The 16,769-nt window shown below is 28.9% G+C and overlaps 1 protein-coding gene across 2 annotated transcripts; it reads left to right on the top strand.

Annotated features, from left to right (window-relative positions):
* The first annotated feature begins 10,179 nt into the window (after nt 1-10,179).
* LOC137824439 (65-kDa microtubule-associated protein 3-like) lies at nt 10,180-15,739 on the top strand. Of its 2 annotated transcripts, none has more exons than XM_068630087.1 (13): nt 10,180-10,269; nt 10,684-10,766; nt 10,899-11,096; nt 11,193-11,438; nt 11,642-11,851; nt 11,934-12,089; nt 12,226-12,385; nt 12,726-12,850; nt 12,938-13,025; nt 13,893-13,966; nt 14,127-14,201; nt 14,322-14,589; nt 15,048-15,739. In XM_068630087.1, exons 2-13 carry the CDS (start codon nt 10,701-10,703, stop codon nt 15,488-15,490), a joined length of 2,109 nt encoding a protein of 702 aa, XP_068486188.1. In that variant the 5' UTR covers nt 10,180-10,269; nt 10,684-10,700; the 3' UTR covers nt 15,491-15,739. The 2 variants fall into 2 exon arrangements, with proteins under 2 accessions (XP_068486188.1, XP_068486187.1); XM_068630086.1 differs by having other exon boundaries at nt 15,045-15,735.
* The last annotated feature ends 1,030 nt before the right edge of the window (nt 15,740-16,769 follow it).

Consider the following 16,769-nt stretch of genomic DNA (forward strand, 5'->3'; position numbering starts at 1 on the left):
ATTGATGAAGAATTCATTATTAGAAAAACTTGAGAGTTAACATGCTTTTTTTATTGTTTATGATCATCTACTTTATTTTTATGTACAGCCGTTTAAAACCCCCCCTTTTTTTACATTAGTATTTATATATAGGTTTTGAACATTGTTTGACTAATTTTACTATTGGAATCGTTGGGAGACAACTTTAAGTCATATAACATCACTAGAAATCATTAAATACAAACAAGTTTTAGAGACAAAAAATGATTAGTTCTTATATTGATTAAATTAGATGTTATTGTTTGGTAGCTAAAACCTTGGTAGCTAATTAAATATCAATTTAAAAATTATTTATCAATAATAGAAACTAATTTAAATACCAATAATTTTTTTAGTCTCTAAAATATTATCTAATTTAGTCAATATTGCAACTAATTGTTTTTTGTCTCTAAACCTACTCTTTATTTAATGATTTTCTTATAGTGTAATCTTATTTATATTATCTTTTATTTTGTGGTAGACGGTCTAACATTGCATTAGATGATCTCCACTAAAATCATTTTTAATTTGACTGCATAAATGTAGTATATCTCAATATTTCAGAGTCAAGTAATACACAAGTCCCATAAGTTCAAAATCCACGAATAAAGTGCAAATGGACCGATTGAATGAATGAATGAGCTTTAGTGCTTATCATAACTGATCTAAATTCATTGTATCTCATTTGACAAGTGTCACTCAGGATTGATTCCTGTATGTATTTATGAAGGGTTTTCAATAGTAATGAGCATTTGTAAAAGATTTTTACTCATAATGATAAGTTGTTTTGTTTTATAATATGTTACATCACTTAGGTAATTAACGTTTTATCCTTTCATGTCAATACCTTAAGACACTAAGTTTGGGTGTCCTTTTGTTCCGCGCGGAATGTAAATGTTCGAAATTCTTAATTTGCTTTATATTCGACTCTATATATCCTTTCTTCATAATTTCACTTTATTCTTCATTTCTAACAATTGTGAGATAAATTTACTCCATTCGTCATCGTTTGTGTCATCATTTAAAAGGACATTTCTAATTACTTTATCTTCTTTCAATAAAAATAGTTATTTATTTAGTAGAGATTGTAGTTATAAAAAATAGTCATCATTTCTCTAAATATTGTGTATTTTGTATTTATTTTAAATGTAGTTTGATCTTTGCAAATTATATAACTATATAATTAGTTTCTTTAATATGATATTTTTAATAAAATAGTTGCTCCACAAATAAAATAAAATGAAAACTAATTAAGAGATGGATAACTCCACAAATAAAATAACATGAAAACTAATTAAGAGATGGATAACACCGGAAGAAATACAATAACTAAATTATAATATTTTAAAATAAATGTTTAATAATATATGTATATATATAATAAAATATTTTGAATTTAATGAAGTGACGTAATCAATGATAATTATTATTTTATTTTATGACTGAAAAAATGATCACACGTCACCCGTAATAATTATTTTTGTACATGTTTTTTAGAATACAAAAATTTAATTATAATTAAAAAATTATTAAATAAAAATCAATTTTGGAGATAAAAAATAATTAGTTACTATGTTGACTAAATTTGTGTGAAGGAAATGTGTGTGCTGAAAAGTTTGTTAATTTATGATTTATTCATAGATAATCATTTCATTGGTATAATAGGTTTCTATCTAGTCTCTCATTAGAATTCTTTATGAATAAGTATAGTCTACCTATGTATCGTTTTGTTAACATATGAGTTTTGGTCTAGTTCTTTCATATTTTTTTATTTTTTTTAATAATAGTTTTTTCATGTAATGACAAATGATTGTTGTTACTTGAAGTGTCATCCTAGCTAGTGATGTCTAACATGAAAATTTTTATAAAAAAAAATTATATATTATTTTAGAGATTAAAAAGTTATTGATACTTAAAGTAGTTTTTATTATTAATAAAAAATTTAAATTAATTTTTAAATTGACATATAATTAGTTATTAATAGGAGATGGAAGAATATTTTTCATAGTGTTTTTTTATCGAATTAGAAATATTAATAAAGTTCAACAAAAATTATACCAGGTAAGGAACTCAGATAAGGTGACCCTCTGACACATTTCCTCTTTCTTATTGTGGTTGAAGGGTTAGCACTGGTAGTTAGACAGACAGTCTCAAATGATCTACTGCAAAGTGTGGAGGTTGGAGGCAACATTGTTAAGGTTAATATGTTACATAACGCGAACAATACCCTCTTCTTTAATAAAGAAAGTACTCATAATGCATTTGTCCATGAAAGAAATTCTCTAATGTCTTGAGTTAGCATCAGGCTTAAGGGCTTTTTCAAAAAGTAGGTTAGGAGGGGTGGATGTAAATCATGCCCAGATGATGAATTATGCTTCGATGCTAAATTCTGAAGTGATGAAAACCCCCTTTTCATACCTAGGAATGGTGGTTGGTGGAGAACATAGGAGGATTAGTTTATGGGATGGAGTCATAGATAAGATCAGAAAAAGGCTTGACAGATGGCGAGGAAAATTCCTTTCTTTGGTAGGAAGAATTTTGTATGCTTAGATCAATTCTAACCTCCCTCCTCTTGTTCTACCTATCTTTCTTCAAGATGTCAGTGGCGGTGGCAAATGTCATTATAAGAATTCAAAGGAAATTTCTATAGGGATGGAGGAAGGAAGGAAGGAAAACAGTTTGGGTTGCTTGAGAAAAAGTGTGCAATTCTAACGAGGAATGTGGTTTAGGGATTAAAGGCATCAAGACATTTAACTATGCCTTGCTATGAAAATGGGTTTGGCTACTATACATAGTGAAGGGAGGCTTATGGAGAGAAAATATAGATTCCAAGTATGGAGGATGGAGAGATATTAGGAGTAATAGGAGGAGCATTAAAGAATCTATCTGGTGGAGGGATTTAAAGAATGTGTGGGCAATGAAAGAGTGGGGGATCTTTTAACTCCCAAGTTGGGATCTTCTTCCACTTCATCACGACACCACTCATGACATTCACGTCCAGAATAGTTGTTGCCTCCATCCAATCATCAGACATTGAAGCTGCAAGCCAGAAAACCTTTCCAACCTTATACTAAGGCAGGTTCATGAGATGCAAAGGTATATAGAAAGATCTAACTCAAATGCAATCAATATACACGTACATGTAAGATTGACAGATTATATTCACTAAGAAATAGCAAATTATGTTCTCAACCTACCAAATCATGACATATATTATGTTCCTTTAACTCTCTATGATCTCATACATCTACCAAAAGGCTCTCCCCCCATCCCAGTCCACACTCTTTAACAAACCTTTTATCTAACCTTATTCAGTAGTAAAACCAAAACCAAGAAAATCAGTGTAAATAGTAATAACAAATGCACTTCTCAATGGGGAAAACACCTACCTTCCAATCAAGCAACTCATCATAAATCCCTTTAATTCTCAATCTTTTAAATCTTAACCATCTACCGAAAGATCTCCCCCCATTCCAGCCTATTCCCTTGAACTTACTTATAATATTTCCTTTCCATGAATCTAAATTGAGGTACCACTCACCTAAACAATACTAAACGCTTTAAAATCCAGTCGCATACCCAACTACATTTTCTACATTTACTTCTTCCTAAAAAACTTTAAACATTCCTTAGGTTCCACACATCATTGTAAGTATGTAAAGTCAATTTTTTTTTTTTAATTTTAATCCAAGCACGCACCTTTAGTTGTGCTAAAGTAAAGATCTCATCATTGTCCATTCTACCATTTTTAAACACGAACTTATTACTCTATTTCCAAATTTCTCCAATCACTGTTATTCACATATTACCCCAGACCTTATTCGTTGTTTTCGAAACCCATCCTATAAAAAAGTGTAGAAAGTGGTTTCTACCTTCCACATGAAAGACTGAGAGTTCCCCTAACCACCAACTACTCCAACACCACATCGTCCAGACAATTTTATATTTAAAGAAGAGATTATTTGTTGTTTCATCTTCTGCCCCACACATAACGCATAATTTACTCTCCAAAATTATTCCACTACTCTCTAGATTGACTTTCATCGGTAATCTATCTATTATAACTCGCCACGCTACTAGTTGCACATGAAGAGATCTTCAAAGGAAATTTTTTTTTTTTTTTTTTGCAAAACAAATTCACTGTAACATAGAAATATATATATATAGCAACATTTGCTAAAACCCTTACAAAAATTTAATATTTGTACACAAACTCAAATAATTTGTTTAAGATAATTATACCATGCAAACTAAACTAATGATATTATTTAATAGATATTTGGGCATATGAAACTAAATTAATATATTATTTAATACATTTTTTATTTTAAAAAGAAATTCATATTCATATGATGATTTATAATGGGCTTTAATAACCTATTACAACTATAAGTTTACTTCAATATCATCCTATTATTTTAAAGTTATCAATTTAGGTCCTACTAAAAAAAACATGATAATTTAGTCATTTTTATTAAATTGGCCGAATATTATTAAAGTTAAGAACATGACAAGTGTATTATATGTTACACAATTATATTTGTCTCGACGTCATTACTTTCACAATAGTTTCTTAATCAATTTGGCAAAACATACTAAATTGATATATATATATATATATATATATATATATAAATCGTTAAATATTTTTTTCGTTAGTATGTTATAATACGAAATTGTTTTTTAGCTTTGGTTCAAACTTTAAAGTACCTTTAGCATGAAAATGATTGGAATAAGTCCTTTTGCATATAAAATTATTGTTAGTTTTTTTCAAAATTTATTGTTATTCTGATTGGAGACTAATGTCCATTATAATTACTTCCAATATGTTAATGAAGTGGAACCTCAAATTAAATCAATTACATATACAAAAGAACTTATTCCAATTATTTTCATACTACGAGTAGCTGGATGATCTAAAGTTTATACTAGGAATGAAAATCAATTTCGTGTTATAGTAGAAGGACGAAAAAACATATTTTTTTAAAAAATAAATGTTGTTGAAAATTTTAAAAATAGATACTAACATTAACTTAAAAATAATAGAAGAATACGTTATTAAACAGAAAATTAAATGATAGTAACAAAGAATATATATATATATATATATATATATATATTAGAATATTCTATATAACTATTGAAAATTAAAATGTAATTAAATAAAAAGTATATATTTAAGTAAATATAAGTAATACAACTACAATTATTCCAATAGTTCATAAATGCATATACACAAGTTATGAGTTACTATAAAGTTTCCACTTGATTCCTTCAAACAAGCAATAATCCATCCTTGGTCAAACAAATGAATTTAATAAACAACTAATGACTCATTCAAATAATTTACCACATTTGCACCTCAACCCATGCAAATCAAAACATGTGTAACCAATATTAAGTATACATCAAAATGTCATTATCATGTAGATAGTTGAAGCAACATGGTCCCAAAGCACATGATAGAAGATACATTCATGAATGTAGTCTTTGAATTGCCTTCAAGCTTGTCTCACTAGTGTCCTGCAATTAGACCTCCATGCCTATAACTTCTGCTAACTGTTACATAAATATATACACAGAACAAAAGGGTTGTGATCTATCAGTTTTGTTTACAAGATCCTCCACTCGTGTGGTCAACACCTTGGAATTAATTTTAATTATCATTACTTGCCGGAATTTAAGTTTGAATATTTCTGGTTTTAACTACAGGATGTTACCTCAATATGCGGCAACTTAGCTGCTAACCCTAAAGTGTAGTTGTTTATGAGTGCAAATTATTATATTAATTATGAGTTTTAACACTTGGAAGATTATGGAAATGATTTTGACTACATCAAAGAATATCTTTTGTATCTATTCTCAATGCATCTAAGTCAAAGTATCCAGAAATCTGGTGGCTCCCAGCTTATTTCATTATTCTTTATTCTCTCTCATGTTAGTGAGTAAGTTTGTATACATTGCATGCAACAGACATATTTTATATTTGTTTACGTGGGTTCATTACTTTATGCTAAAAAATATGCAGAAAAAGGCACATTATTAATATACCACTGTTGCTCCTGACAGTGATGCTTCTATAAGGGGCAGAAGAAGTTGGCCAAAAGCGAGTGATCATGAACAGAAGAAAAGTGAAATTGATTCTTCTTTCAAGATCATGTGGATTTGTTTAAGCATTCATCAACATCAATGAAACTGCCACTACTGCTATATGCATCACCTTCTGGTAATAAATGAATAAAATAAAATTCTGTAAGAGTTTTTGAAGGAAAATTTTGTTATTTTTGTAGTATGAACAAAATTATAAAATAGAAATTAGTTTTAAAGAAAAAAAATAATTAATTGTTATATTCGTTAAATTAGAGATTTTTTGGGATTAAATAAATTTTTTTATTTTTAAATTAGTTTTTATTATTGTTAAATAGTTTTTAAATTGATATCTAAATAATTGGTAGTTAAAATTTTGGTAGTTAATTAGATACTAATTTAGAAACTATTTAATAATAATAGAAACTAATTTAGAAAATATTTTTTTTAGTTTGTAAAATGGTTTCTAATTTAATTACTATTGCAACTAATTATTTTGATTTTTAAAATTTGGTTTCTATTTGATGATTTTCTTGTAATAGTGTATTTTTTTTCATATTTTTAATCATCAATGCAAATAGATTAAACACGTAGATATAAAGAAATGCTTAATTGATAAAATAAAATAATATTATATTTTGATTATAAGAACTAGCGGGAACAGAGGCGCTCGCGCCTGTGTATCCGCATTTTTTATTTTTGTTTTTAATGTATATCTATATTTTATTTTTATTATTATGTATCTAATATTTTATTTTTATAATTATTGTGTTTTTTTATTTTTGCTATTAATGTTATTATTATTATGTATCAATATTTTTTATTTTTACTGATTTGACTATTCATCAAATCTATAATAGTTTGATTTTAATTAGTATTTCAAACTAAAAGAAACTTAGGTCTTAATTAATACATTGTTTTAGTGATTATAGTAATATTTAACCTTTTAAATCAAATATATAGACGATCATATATATATATATACTCATTTTGTTTTAACATAGATTGTGAAAATTATGTCATAAAAATATTTTTTTTAAATGCATATTGATTGAATATTATTAAAACTCATTAAATTTAGTAAAATTATGTTTATTATGGTTTACACAATAATTTTAAAAGACCTCCCATTCAATTATGTTCCACAACATAAAAAAAAATCAGATCTTCAGAAATAAAAATATAAACCAAAATAAGATAATGCATAAAATAAAAAAAATATAAACCAAAATAAGATAATGCATAAAATAAAAAATCGAAACATTTTACATACTAATTTTTCTATTCAAATTTGAATTAGAGTAATGATGAAAAAACATTATTCTATGATTGGGGACGTGAAATTAGAGTATGAGAAGTTATCACTTTCCATTTTTTTTTTATAAACCAAAATAAGATAATGCATAAAATAAAAAAATATATAAACCAAAATAAGATAATGCATAAAATAAAAAATTGAAACATTTTACATACTAATTTTACTGTTCAAATTTGAATTAGAGTAATGATGAAAAAACATTATTCTATGATTGCGGAGGTGAAATTAGAGTATGAGAAGTTATCACTTTCCATTTTTTTTATAATTTAATATAAAGCAAAGCAAAAAAGTTAAAAATGTTTGAATAATAATGTAGTGCAATATTGAGAAAATACAGGTTCTATGTTATCAAATTACAAAGACAGTCACAACACCAAAGAATTATGATAAGCACAAGAAAATCACAACAGATATTAAATGATCATAAAAATAATAATTAATATGTATTTAACTTTAATGCTTTATAATTAAGATATAAAAATTTGAGGTATATGTATTAGATTTGTTGCACTTTTTTGATACCCATTGAAATAAGACTCAAAATTGCATAGTATTCTTCTCTCCCAGAAGAAAGAAATGAAATGTAGTGTACATCTCCATACGGTAATATATATGCATATAATTCAAATTCATGATAGATAATGAATTGCCTAAAGAAGAAGAAAAGGAAGAAAACAAAAAGGGAACAACGCAAAAGTAGGTTGTTAAGATCATATGTCATTGATTTGCAAAAGTATATTACAAATACTCAATCTCATTATGTTGCTCAAGAAGGTCTTCGACAAATTCTTCTTCTAAAGAACTTACATCAATATCTTTTTCAGTCTTGAGTATAGGCTAGACCCTCATTAGACACAATAAAACCTTCATAATCATCAGACAACAAAACCTGCATAGTTTCTTGAAAACAAATAAACCTTGGAGAGATGCTCCTAGAACACCATAGTTTGTCGAGATTTTTCCAATCACTGATCCAAAGCCACTGCAAAAAAAAACCCCAAAAACTCACAAACAATCAATGAAAAGTGCAAGATTAATCAAAGAAATGAAAGTATGATTTTACATGAAAGTGAAAAGGAAAGAGAAAAGAAAGTGAGAAGTATGGTAAAAAAAAGGATGTGTTATGTGTAGTGGAGAGAGAAAGTGGGAAGTAGGTACCTATATAGGAGAGAGAAAGTGGGAAGTAGGTACCTATATAGGAGAGAGAAAGTAGAATATCAGTTTAAATCAGAAATGTAATGTACCAAATCTCCACTCTCCTGTTAAAGTGGTCCACAAAACATTACAAATATCTTTAATTTTTTATTTAATAGAGAAGAAGATCTTTAAAACATAAAAGTAACTAATCAATCTCTCCACTCTCCCCACTCTCCAGTTAAATAATAACAAATAAAATAAATTTTAAAATTAAAAAATTATTTTATTAATTTTTGAAATTATAAAATGCCCAAATAACCAAAATATTTTAATACAATAAATTATTAAGTAAAGATAAATGGAAAAACAAATTAAGAGCAATTAAGAGGAGAATAAGAAATGACACAATGATCGTAATACAATAATAAAATTAAATATTAATATAAGGATAAAATAGGGAAAAAAATTAAGAGCAGTTAATAGGAGAATAAGAAATGACACAATGACCATAATAAAATAATAAAATTAAATAAAAATATAAAAATAAAATAGAAAAAAAAATTAAGAGCAGTTAAGAGGGGAATCCACTTTTATATATATGTATAGATATATAAAATTATCTACCACTATTATGATATAATAACTACAATCATAATTATCATGTTTTTTATTACACTAAATTCAAAAATAAAAAAATTATATGGTAATTAGTTGTTTAAAATTCATACCCATTAAATATAAGATATTTTAATAATATATATTAATTATATTCATCAATAATCAAATGTAGGTTGATACCTTTGTGTATCTAATGTATTACAAACCATAAAAACAGGTTGATAAGTAAAAAATAATTAGATATTAGTATATTAAATATCAGTAGCTAAAAAAATACAATTAAGAAATAATGAAAAATGCATATCCATTATATCTTGCATGTCAATCTTACGACCTAATAAGCAAAATCAATAATAAATTAAAACACTAAAAGAAATATAGATTTATTTTAAAAATAAAATTTAACTTAAAAAATTAAACAAATATTTTCGAACAATACGACTTCCAATGTAACTAAGTATATTTGATTGTCTTATTTATTTAATTTAAAAAAAATGGAAATCAAACCATTTATTCAAAATTTAAATATTTAATCATTATGAGGCGTTAATAAAAAACATTCAACTATGAATTAATGAAAATAAATACAATGTTCACCGTTGTCAAAAAATATAATTTATTACATTTTCTTTTTTGAAATTCAAAATTAATAAAGGCTATTATTGTCCATATATAGATTAAAGTAACGATCACTTGCCACGTCACCAATATCTGAATCTTGAGAAAACGGCTCCTTCATTCGCATCCTTATTCCTGCAACTGGATTTCTTACGCATTTACGAAGTTACTGAATCGTAGCCGTTTATATTAATCGAACGGCATATATGATATAAAGTAAATTGAAGTTAAAACATGCATTTCATATCAGAGCCGTTGGGTTCACATCTAAAGGTCATAATTATCTGATTGAGCGAATGCATTATATATCTGGTTGCACTTGATATAATTCTCCAGTTTCCCTCCCAAAACCGATTTCGATTCTCACACTTTACCCCTTTGTCACTCTAAATAATCCATCTCTTCAAATTGCATTTCAATTTCCGAAACCCTAAAAAGTTTCCCAATTCCTCGTCTTCGTGTTGAACCTGAAGGTCTGTTTTCCCCTTCAAATTTTACAATTCAGCTCTGTTTTGTTTCCTAGAAAACAAAGAGTATATAAAAAAGACAATTTTTATTTGAAGCAGTGGGATTTGAGCATTTTCAAAATTTCTGAAAATTTTTTATATGTAATTTTTCTGTCTTATACCATAAGAGAGATAAGACAAAACACTCTTTTTGCAATAGACGACTATTACACATGTAAGCATGTACGTAGTACGAATGTACGTACCTACGTATGTGTATGTATGTATGTATACATGAACAGAGATCGTGCATGATGCATGATGCATTTCTTAGATGTGATGGGAATTTTCAGTGTTTGATTAATTTTTTTGTGAGCATGTGTATGTATATATACATGTTATACATTTTCTAATAATCACATTGATTATTTTTTTTTTCAGCATACTTGTTCGTTCCTATGTTCAGCAATCGTAAATTTGGTCAACAAGAAACAACATGCCATTTGTTGCTAAAAGAACTCCAGGTTCTGTCCCTTATCTAATTTGTGAAGAATCTCTCTTACTTATCATGTTTTTCCCTAACAGCTTATTCTAGAGGACTTTGAAGTAACATTGTTTATTTTCTGTTTGCTTGATACTTGTGCGTGGAATGTCAGATAATATGGGATGAAGTTGGAGAGTCTGATTCTCAAAGGGATGCAATGTTACTGGAAATAAAACAGAAGTGTCTGGATTTGTATAGAAACAAAGTGGATGAAGCCAAACTGTATAGAGCACAAATTCAGCAAGAAATTACCGATTATGAGGGAGAAATTGCTGGCATCTGTGCAGCATTGGGTGAACAATCACTGCATGTAAGTATTGTTGGAACTCGAGAATTTAGTGTATTGGATAATATCTTGGTCACTGGAGACTTTACAGTTGACAAGCTTTGATTGGTGTGTCCTCAGTTTGATCCAAAGTCTTGTGGAAGCTTGAAGAAAGCACGTGAAAAAGTGGTTTCACAACTTGAGGAGATGCGCAAGCTGAAAACCGAAAAGAAGAAACAGTTTGCAGAGGTCTTATATCATTTGAAGAATATCTCTATTGAGCTTCATGGCTCCAAGGTGCTTGATGCATATTTAGATGAGAACAACTTGTCTTTGAAAAGACTAGAGGAATTGCAGAAGCAATTACTTCAATTACAAAATGAAAAGGTTGTCTTTTCTGCTGACTTATTTATTCAAACTTTTGATAGACCGAAATGCATGTTGTTCATGACGTGTTCTGGAATGCTGCAATGCATATTGTTAGTGATTGAAGAAATTTAGGTGAAGCATTGATGCTTCCAAACCTGTTCTTACAATCTTACCATAAGAAAGAATAAGTTTCATGCATTAATTTCTCTGAGATTTTGCAGGCCAGTCGACTGAAGCAGGTGTCTGACCAACTCAACACTCTCAATTCATTGTGCTCGGTCCTTGGTTTAGATGTCAAAGACAAAATTTGTGAGATCTGCCCTACCATGGTTAATTCATCTCTAACAAAAGATGTTAGTGACAATACAATAAAGAATCTGACTTCTGAGATACAAAGTTTGAGAGAGATTAAAATACACAGAATGCAGAAGGTCATAATTCTTGTTCTTATCCTTCGTTCTTGAAATACAGATTTATTTTAAGTAGCATTTCTCACTTTACATGCTTCCTCAGCTTCAAAGTCTTGCAGTTGCTCTATTAGAGATGTGGGATTTGATGGATACACCGCTAGAGGAACAACAGAAATTTCTCCATGTGACCAGTAAAATTGCAGCTTTGGAATCTGAATTTGCTGAGTCTAAAATACTTTCAATTGACTCCGTCATTTACGTGAGTTTTTTTTTCTGTCTTCGACAGTAATCTTAGCTCTCTTCTTCTTCCTATTCACGTAAATTAAATTTGCTTCAATTGTATTACAGCTTGCACCATTTATATGTTATTTACGAATGATTTTTTCTCCTTGCAGGTTGAGAAGGAAGTTGAAAGGCTTCAAGAACTTAAATCAATCAAAATGAAAGAACTGTTGCTGAAAAAGAAGTTGAAGTTAGAAGAAATATGCAGGAAAACACATCTGACTACACAAACAGTTTTACCAGGCCAACATTCACTTGAGTTTTTAGACTACGGTAAGATTTTCCCCAAGTTTTTAAAGTTTCTGTTAATTATATCATTCTTCATTTATTGGATAATGATTCCACAGTATGTGCACTCTTAATTTAATGCCTCTAAGGCTACACGTTAAGTAAGAAAAGCATAGGCCAGTCACAACATTGTCTGTTGAAAAATAGTCATAAGCAGAAGAACAATGTCATGGCTATTAATCTAAATTTATTCCTTTCCTCGTCTGCTAATTATATGATTGTTTCAAATATATCTCAATTATTTAACAGTTTGTTATTTTTTTATCGAAAGTGTTCCACAATGTCACTATTTGTCCTGTCCATTTTGTGATAATCACTCTTGCAGATCAAATTGAACACCTAATTACTAAGACAAACGAAGAAGCTCTTGGCCGGAAAGAAATTCTGGAAAAGGTTGAGAAGTGGTTTGCTGCATGTCAAGAAGAAAGCTGGCTGGAGGAGTACAATAGGGTGATGTAGTGTTGTTGTTGACATCAGTGGATATTTCCTTCTTTCATTGTTGTTTGCTTTATCTTTTTAAGTGTTGTGCCTTTTTAGGATGATAATCGTTATAATTCTGGAAGAGGTGTACATCTTGCCTTGAAACGTGCTGAGAAGGCCCGTGCTTTATTAAGCAAAATTCCTGGTGAGTATCTTATTTCTAAGTGGTCTAACAGATTAAGTGTTAGATTTTCAACAATAATAAAGCAAGAAAACAAGACCAAAATTGAAGAAAACATTTTATTGATAACAGAAAGTCTATACAACTCTCAGACAACAACGGTATCTTTACAAAGATCACAAAAACTCTATATATACATCCTATGAAGAAGAAGTACTAGAAGACTATTCAAAAAAATAACCATCAAACTAATTTGTCTCAACACTATTAGATGGTCTGATCGTTGGACTAAGCTTTTGTATTTAGAGTCAACCATCACATTAAGGATTCTGAATAACTTTAATATCATCTTAGTAAACCTCAAAAAACCAAGTTATAAAGTGAGGATTATACTCTAGTTATATATTATAATCTGGCTTAATTCCTAGTCAATGTGGAACTTATTTACCTATCAGAAATTTGATATGTGTATGTAATATCAATTTGATATGCCAAACCTCAGAAGTTCAAAGTAAAAAGAGGGGGTGTCGCACAAAAACATTGTGGTAACTAACAAGAGAAGAAAGAAGCCATGCTTAAACTTTCCAACTAATGGATAGGAACCTAACCAACACAACTGAACATGATACCTATTGTCAACTAATACATGGATGATTTAGCCAGTACAATTACTTAACTAACTCTGTTATTATGATAAGCTAGATTTGGACAAAATATTGACATGTGACATGGTGAATTCAGCTTATTAACTCTATTCGGTTGTTTGTATATTATTAACTGCATTTTTCTTCAAGTAATGATAATACAATGGAGTACCATGTACCAAGAGGAGTTAAATATTTTAGTTCCTCTATTTTCTCCTTTATTTTAATGTGTATGTTATTGAAACAGGCTTGGTAGAGGCAATAATTTCAAAAGTTAAAGCATGGGAGAAAGAAAGAGGACAAGATTTTTTGTATGATGGAGTAAGTTCTTCTGACAAAATCATATATGCAACTTTTATGAATTAGCCTACTAGATTTTACGAAAATTTGGCGAGGTAGACTTTCTCTTGGAAAACTATGTCTATAGTATAACATTCTCATATCTTTTCATGCATTGTTGTAATCATGGATGTGTGTATAGAGCCGGCTACTTTCCATTCTTGAAGATTACAGCATTTTAAGGCAGGAGAAAGAGAATGAAAGGCTAAGGCACAGGGTATGAACTGTGAAACTACACATTATAGTAATTAAATATATATGTTGTGAAATTTTCTTTTAGACACTCTTGTTTCTACCATCATCTAATTCAATTGCTTTTGTTTCATATTAATTTTAGGATCAAAAGAAACTTCAGGGACAACTGATGGCCGAGCATGAAACACTTTTTGGTTCAAAACCCAGCCCATCATCTAAAAGTGGGTACAAGGCTTCTAGATGTTCTACAGGAATTCCAAGTATTAGAAAATTTTCCATTGGTGGAGCAATGCTTCAGGATCAAAGACATGCCTCTCTTGTTCACCAATCTAACAAAAAGGGTAACATTACCAATCACAAAGGCTCCATTCTTCGCAACAAGAATATTTACCATTCAACTCAATCCTCAGGTATTTAAAAAATATATAAACTGTGCTTAAGCTTTATAAGTAAATATTCTCTCTATGGAAGATGTTAACATCCCTTAAAAGCTGTTTTTAAGCATTTAAAAGTGGAAAAAGATATCATAAAATTAAATATATTTTTTTAGTCCACGTAAATAAATAAAAAAAATTGCCTTCGTTTTGGTCTGTCAGTTGTTAAAATGTGTCAAAGTGTGTTCCCAAATAGAATTGCATTGTTGTATCTTTTGATGAAGAAAGTTTACTTATAATGTCTTAATCTGTGTTTTTAACTTTTAGTAGAGACTAAAAATGCAAACATTTTCCAAAGTTGAAAACATATTTAATCATGATAGTGAAAGAAAGTATATATTACACTTCTGTATTTATAGCATGATAAATATTTTGTTTTAACCAAAACATTTTTTCTGGTGTTTAATCGCTTGATGTTAATGGCACTTTAGCAGGAAATGATAACTCTAAAGCTGTGGGTCATTCAGTGAAGACTGCAAGCAGTGCAGAAAAGAACATTGAAATTCTGTCATCATTGACCAGGAAGCCCCTCTCTCCTCTTTCTCCTGCAGTCCTGTCGACAACCAACATATCAAATCTTCAAGAAGACCATAATAGTAAACTACAGAATGTAGCAACACAGCAAAAAAGTCAAATGCTAACAGCAACTCCACCCTCCAGGCCATACATAGCTGGTGCTGAAGAAAACATGACACCAAAGAATATGACTCTTCCAGTGCCTACCACTCCTTTGACTTCCATCCCCATGTTGACTGCCACTACACCAGACACTGTATATTCTGGTACCACTGCTTCTTCAAAGACTAGCCAATCATTTGAATATTCATTTGAGGAGGTAAGAGCTGGTTTTATGCTCCCAAAAACCTATGCTCAATGATTCAATTTGTTCTAGGATGTTCCACAATCAACAACACATGGTAGTTTGTTTGCTGACCAATTTTCTGCTTTGCATATTGCAATAACAACATTGTGAACTTTTGTTGATATCTTTGGGGGGAATATTGGTTTGGGGCTTCATTCAGTCAGCACAAGTGTGTGCTTTGGTTTGAAATTTCTTCAACATAAGCATGTTACTATAATGGGTTTCAGCTTGATCCATCAAATTAATACTGTTTTGATTTAATCCAAGATACAGTATAAATGGGGCTTTTTTTCTTTGGCCCACATAAACTTCTTCTATTCACTATTTTAATATTTTGGAATACTATTTTCACAATAAATAAAAAAATATTTTTATAGGAAGAAATGTGTTTATTTTGCACAGCTGCACCTTTTTGAGCCTTCTAATTTTGTAATTGCAAATTAAAGAAAAATATCAACATAAGCATTTAAAAATAGTAGCATTTTCTTAATAATAGTAACATTTTCTTGAAAATAATACTTAATACTCCGAAAACATAAAAATATAAGATTTCTTAAATTTACTATTTTTAATATTTTAATACTTAAATTAATTTATAATTTTTTTTCTTTGTTTTCCATTAATTTGATAGGGACAGCTTTCGGTGATTAGTAGAAGTCAGTCCCAGATTTGTTCTTTGTGGGTCTAAAGTCAGTCCCAAATAAATGGTATCAAAACAATACCAACCACATTTGACCATCTTTTATAGGATCAATTATATAGATGTCTATTATTTTATTTTAGATTATTCCATTTTTTTCAGATTAAACCTTTTTTTTAAATAATTAATTATCCAAATAAAGACTAACATTGTTATTCAACTATACTAATCCACTCGTAACCATTAAGAATTCGGTGAATAATATCAGTGGATTATTCTCCCTTTTTTATTTTAGAAAAAAATGGATGATTTTCTTAGATTTGTTGTGAGGAATATATGTGTGATTTAATCATTCGTCTTCATCTTGATTTGATCTTAAAAAAGTCTGAAAATTGTGTGTTGTCCTTCATTGACTTCTGATCGAAAATTAAATTATTTAAAAATTAAGTTTCTTTGAGTGCTTGAATTGGATTATGAGATCGAAAAAGAAAAGATTGGATCTAATGTGCTGGAAAAGGATAAGGAAGAAAGACTATGCACTTGTGGATGTGAAGACAAAGAGAATTTTTTTTTTTACGAAAAACCTATTCTGAGTTACTTTAGAAACCTAAATTTAACTTTTTAATATACAAAAAATCAAACTTAATAACAACT

Source organism: Phaseolus vulgaris, chromosome 8 (assembly GCF_000499845.2).
Source record: "Phaseolus vulgaris cultivar G19833 chromosome 8, P. vulgaris v2.0, whole genome shotgun sequence".
Taxonomy (NCBI): domain Eukaryota; kingdom Viridiplantae; phylum Streptophyta; class Magnoliopsida; order Fabales; family Fabaceae; genus Phaseolus; species Phaseolus vulgaris.

Bases quoted from the DNA above. Each gene is read 5' to 3' on its own strand.
- LOC137824439 (XM_068630086.1), top strand. From the start codon at position 10,701: ATGTTCAGCAATCGTAAATTTGGTCAACAAGAAACAACATGCCATTTG. The intron at 12,090-12,225 runs GTGAGTTTTTTT...TTCTCCTTGCAG, and splicing joins CAATTGACTCCGTCATTTAC to GTTGAGAAGGAAGTTGAAAG. The intron at 12,851-12,937 runs GTGATGTAGTGT...GTGCCTTTTTAG, and splicing joins GGCTGGAGGAGTACAATAGG to GATGATAATCGTTATAATTC.